Raw genomic sequence first — 6,000 nt, 5'->3', positions numbered from 1 at the left:
ACAGTACTCTGCATTTCTGTCAATAGCCTTTCTTAATTCCTTCAGTACTTTCACTACCTCCTTTTTGAACGTGGTGTCTGTTAGACTCCATTTCATTGTTTTCTCACGGGCGCTCTCTTGATCTTTTCACTGGGAGTGGTTCCTGTGATGCTTCATTTTACTTGTATTTCTCTTGCTCTATTAGTTTAGGAGAAACAATTATCTACTGTGGTCTTGGAGGGCTATTTTAATGTGGGGGCATCCCTGTGTAGCCTGCATGGGTTTAATATTTTCGGTGCCAGGGCTGCTTTTAGTGTGGGTGCCTGTTGCCTCCTTCCTCGGCATGTGCCGTTACCAGCTTGACAGGGGTGTGACTGGTGTTGTGACCAGAGCCTGCACCGGATGTTACCCAGCACCTCCTATTTGCTCTGTGACCGTTGCAGCCCTGTCAGGGGTGGGGTCTGCTTCCTAGCTGTTGGAGTAGAAGCCCCAGCCCATTTCTGAGCTGTGTTTCTGAGATGCGGTGCAAGGTAGGAGGGATTGGGGCACTCCCACTGGGAGAGGATGCGGACTCCTCCACTGGAGCTGTCCACCTGTGAGTGTGCTCTGTGGTGCCACCTGTCACCCGTTGTGCAGGCTCACAAGGTACACTGTTGTTGGCACTGCCCTCACCCCCGCCTGCACCGTGGGGTACTTTCCCACTGTTGGTACTTATCCACTGTTAAGCTTCTATACTATTTTATTATAATATAGTGTTTAGACCAACATAGGTGAATCTTATACCCCAATTCCATTTAGTTTAAATTTATATATCATTTGCCTAACCTACAGCATCTATTTTTTTCCCCCACATATTCACGTCACTGGTGTCAGGATGGAGTCACATAATTTGCAAGTTTTTCCTTAGTGGTACATAAATTATGGTGATGTCTTATCATCAGTGGTGTCTGCTATTTGATGAACTAGGACACTTGTAGGGAATTATACATCTAGGTATTGTTCCCCTGCATCACTTTTTGAATCTATCGCCTGTTTGTTAGGTCTTTTTCTACTGCTCTGCCACTCATCACACTGCAGCCATGTGCTGGCCTCTAGGGTCTTTTCCTGAACACCTGAGTGAGGGCCTCCGGACCAGCTGCTCCCAAGCCTGGGAGCTCACATGGCTCCTTCAGGTCTCAGCTTAAATGTCACTCCCTTTCAGACACTTGTTGACCATCCAGTTGAAATCAGCTCTATGGCCCAGAAACATTTCCTATCCTATTACCCAGTTCTATGATCATCAAAGCACTTTCTGTGATATTTTCAATTATTTGTCTCTTTCCTCACTAACGCATAAGCTCCAGGAGAATAGAGCTCTGGCCTATCTTGTTCAACACAATATTGCAGCACTTGGAATAGAGCCTGACACCAAGCAGGTGCTCAAATATTTCTAGAAAGAAGACTTCAGGAAAATAGTTACCCTATGGACACAATATCTAGTCATTTAGCAAGGTAGTATGTTTCAAATTTATAAAGAACATTGCTTCCTTATTTTCCTATGGAAAAGAATCTCATCTCTATAAATCATTTTGTTGGGAAGATCCATTTCTGATCACTATCCAGTTAAATATAATTTCAGAAATACACTAATGGCATAAACTAAGAATAATTTCCATAGCATGGAACAATTCACACCATCCTTAATTTATGTGTACATATTCCAAACCTACCTACTCTCGACCAGAACTGATATCAAACAGGTGGCAAACTAGGAGGAAAAGAAAAAGGTTGTTTCAAAAAATGCAAGAGTGTGATTACCTTCAACTTTTTAAATTTAAAGAAGAGTAGTCATCTCTTCCAAAGGAAAGATGAAACTAAAGTTACTGTTTATACTTATAAATTTCCCCCAGCCCAATTCAAAAAATTAACTGAAATAAAGTTTGCAGAACATCTAACAAGAACGATAATGAATACCTGTCCATTTCTTTAATACTTACATTTTACATATATGACAAAAGGATAAAATAAGAAGGCTGAAATTCTGAAAAGCTGTAAATTTCTGCTTTTTTTAATTGAAAAAAAGCCCACGATTCTTTGGGAGGTGATACAAGAGTGTTTGTTTTCCGGTCAGATCATAATTTCTACAATTTCTGTAATAACCATAAATTCCAAGGGTTCCCATTCTCCCCACCCCAATTCACTTTTGGCACCTGTATGTGAAATATCACTTCTGAAAAATGGGGAAAAGTATGCTGAGCACTAGGTTTTTATGGCTGTCCTCCTTTGCTCATGAAACATTTTCTGACTGCTGAATTCAGAAGGTTGACACAAGAAAGACAGTCTCTCATCCATAAAAACCTTCGCCTACCTGACGAGACGGCTGTCCCGGAACAAACTTATATCAGAAACAGCAGCCAGCTCTCAGAGGTAAAGGGGCAGTGGCTTCTCCACTTCTGAATTTACTGAGCAATTCTATGAGAGGTAGCAGGTGTCTGGCACAGGCTCTGGCTTCATGAGTTTAGAACACAATCTTAAGTCACCACGTTCTTCAGAGGAACTTGGGCTACATTGAAAGAAACAAAAGAAAAGGTCCTCTCAGCCTCTGCCAGGAGGAGTGGGTCAGGACAGAGCGTGGGTTGCGGATGGAGAGGGAGGGCCCTGACCCTATGACTGGCAATTACGAGAGGATTTAGCCAAAGGACTTCGTTTTAAAATTCTGATTAGAAAAGTATATCATTTATACAGTATATTGCTCTTGAGTCTTCATGTCGCTTATTAAAAAAGAAGCTCCTACACAAAAATCAGAATGCCACAGGAGAAAAGCGGCCAACACAGACTATAACTGGCTGATACTTAACTACGAAGGGTACAACTCTTCCTTCTTTCCTACTGAGAAGGATTTCTGGGCTTGGTGTTGATCTGTTTGGCCCCATTCAACTTTATTTTTTTAGCTCTGCTTCAGATCCACAGGGTATGGCCAAGAGACCCCAAAAAACCTCCGAATTTTCCAGCGTCATTAGAACCTAATGGATGTTTCTGAGAACCACTGTTGAGCTGACAAGGGTGGGGGTAGCCTCACCCCACCCTCGCCTCCCAAGACCTAATAAAATAAGACACTTTTATTTCAAAACAGAAGACGCTATGTTACAAAACTGGGGAAAAAGTAAGAAGTTAGGAAAGTCCTTCTTAATTAACACTTGGCTAACGCCTGCCTGTAGCACTACATACGTGGCTTATTTTAGGAAGGAAAAGAGGGAGGAAACTCTGAAACCTCCCGACAGAGGAGCCATCCCATTGCACAGTCAAGGGCTTATTTCTTCTGCCAGCCACTGGTTCACAAATATTTTCCCCATTTACAGAAGCGTGTGTGAATGAGGTTGGGGAGAGCAGGGAACAGGCCGAGAGGTCGACTGGAGTCTTGGCTTGAGGAACCTGCCCTCTGTCCTTAGTGGCGAGCGACATGGTCCAGCACCCTGGCCTTCACAGTAAACAACATCTTTCTTTAAAACTTTTCTTGTTCTTGCTGCTTTTCTTGCCGTTCTTGTCTTTGTTTTCTGACATCTTCTTTGCTCTGATCTCTCTCATGAGGTCAAAGAACACCTGGGGTGGGGAGGAAGGGGTGAAAAGAACAAGGAAGAAAAAGCCATTTAATGATTTAATGAAGCAATTCGACCAAGCAGGGTATGTAATTATAGTTTAAAGTATATATAAAGCCAAATGTATTCTTAAAAACCATGGGCCATCAAAAACAAAAGGTCTAGGGCTTCCCTGGTGGCGTGGTGGTTAAAAGTCCGCCTGCCAATGCAGGGGACACAGGTTTGAGCCCTGGTCCGGGAAGATCCCACATGCCACAGAGCAACTAAGCCCATGCGCCACAACTACTGAGCCTGTGCTCTAGAGCCCGCGTGCCACAACAACCGAAACCTGGGAGCCTAGAGCCCACACTCCATAACAAGAGAAGCCACCGCAATGAGAAGCCCGCGCGCCGCAACGAAGACCCAATGCAGCCAAAAATAAAAATTAATTAATTTTTTTAAAAACCCCAAAAAACAAAAGGTCTAGAGCAGAAGAGAACAACTAATGTTAGAAACGTATTCTAATTCCACAAAGGAAACCTCTCTGCTCACATCATACAACGGGTCAAGCTAAGGGCAGCAGCGTCATACCATTAGTACCACTCAGCAGCTTATTTCAAACTGATGAAACCTGTTCTGGGGATAAGTATGATGAAGGATGAAACATCACAGGACAGATCGACAACAGTTAGAGACACCGAGAGTGACAACAGTCAGCAGGCGTCCTGGCTTCCAACCACCGAGAGTGACAACAGTCAGCAGGCGTCCTGGCTTCCAACCACGGGGACAGGGAAGGGAGGAGAGCGCCTCAGGGCCCCGCCACGTTCCACCGAGCTGAGGAGTCCTGCCCTGAGCCTAAAGGCACGAGCGCCATCACGTAGGACGGCTTCGCAGCCTAACCCCGACGGCAGACTCAGATCGGGGAACGTAGCGGGTGGGGCGGAGGAGGGGATGCAGCTTGAACAAACAATGGGGCCCCCGATGCAGGGCAGGGGGGCGGAGGGGCAGAGGGGGTGTCACCCTCCCACGTCTGCCCCTCCCTGCCCCGCTCCGCGTGATGCCAGCTGCAGGGGCTTCATCAACAGCTGATGAGATGTGTCATTGAATGCCAGCATGCTATCAGTTGTCACAGTGGCCTGGGTTTTGCCCCCTGCTACCAGCAACCACGCCCGGGTACCGACTACATGCCAGCAGCCAAAGTACGCCTCCTACAAAGAAAGATTTGAGATTTCTCACAGAGAAGACGGAAAGCGTGAGACTGAGTGTAGCCTTTGACCTTTGGACGTTTGCGCAGAACAGGCTCCTGCTACTTTCTAGAGGAAAGCGAGACTGGGCTTTCTGAGTGGGGGACTCCACGAGCCCTCACCACTAGCTCAGGGTGCAGGAAAGGACCCCCCCAAACTGCATCAGGCTGACCTAAGCACCCCTTTCCTTCAGCCTCTCAGGAAAGCGCCCCCTCCCCCATAACAGGGACCGTGAACAGCTTCGAATGTCGCCGGTTCTGCCTCGTCCTAGCAGCACAAGGCAGGCGGAGGGAGGGGAAGGAAGGGCGTGTGTCCAGCTTCACGCGATGCCCAAGCTGTTCATCGCCAACCTCCTTTCCTGTGACCTGTTCACAGCGAACACAACGCCGCCCGGCATCAGCTTCTGCTGGTTCCCGTTTGGCAGGTCCGGCCGGTCCCGGGCAGGAAGGGGAGGTGACAAGCCGGTGTGACGGCTCCCACCCCCCAGGTCGGCAGTTCCAAGCCCGGAAAGTCTTCCTGATTTTTTAAAAATAAACTGCACGACTGGACTTCCTGTGTATTTTCTAACTCTACAGCTAGAAAACAATTTGATAGAAACGGAAAGATTTGGAAATGCACAAGAATCAACGTAAGAGCTGAGATAGCCATCAAAGAAAAGGGAGCTGCCGCGTGAACCTGCTTCGCGCGGCAGATGCAGCTTAACAGACTGACGTTGTTGGAGAGGCTTCCAAAGCAGACGCCTCCCAACACCAGCGTCCTTCCAGCAACCCCGCAAGCTGAAGTGACACCTGGCTTCAAATCCCTTTCTCCTCAGGTGAGAAGCAAAGGAGAAAGGAGAAGGGATGTGAGGGACTCAGGTGCTGCACAGACGGCGCAGACGCGTCCACGGCTTGGCTGCAAAGCGACGCGCGTCAGTCTAACGGAACCCAGGCCGTGACCGCAGAGAGACGACCTCAGCTTTTAGGTCTGGGGCAACCGATTTGAACTTCAGCTTTTTAAAAGAAGCCCTCACAATCGCAATCACTGGAAGGTGGGTTTTCAAACCATCGGTGTTCATCACTGTCAAGGTCATCCTCTCCTTCACTTCAGAGATTTGAACGAAAAACTACGCTGGGGGTGGAGAAGAGGGGAGAGGTCCCTGGACGCAGAGACGAAGTTATAAAGACTGGACCCCTTGGCTCTGCCGGTGGGCAGGGAGGTGAAGAGAACAAATCTACCCAACC

At 47.4% G+C, this 6,000-nt stretch overlaps 1 protein-coding gene across 4 annotated transcripts in view; it reads right to left on the bottom strand.

The window, feature by feature from the left end:
• Nucleotides 1-861: 861 nt before the first annotated feature.
• RALB (RAS like proto-oncogene B) overlaps nucleotides 862-6,000 on the bottom strand; it is a 41,880-nt gene continuing 36,741 nt past the window's right edge. For all 4 annotated transcript variants that reach the window (XM_079923612.1, XM_079923611.1, XM_079923610.1 and 1 more), the window contains exon 5: nucleotides 862-3,558. In XM_079923612.1, the coding sequence (XP_079779738.1) occupies nucleotides 3,439-3,558 (120 nt within the window). In that variant the 3' untranslated portion in view covers nucleotides 862-3,438. The remainder of the gene's footprint in view (nucleotides 3,559-6,000) is intronic.

This window comes from Stenella coeruleoalba (genome assembly GCF_951394435.1).
Source record: "Stenella coeruleoalba genome assembly, chromosome: 6".
Lineage (NCBI taxonomy): Eukaryota > Metazoa > Chordata > Mammalia > Artiodactyla > Delphinidae > Stenella > Stenella coeruleoalba.
Note: the sequence above shows the minus strand (reverse complement) of the source record. Positions and strands in the feature narration are given on the sequence as shown.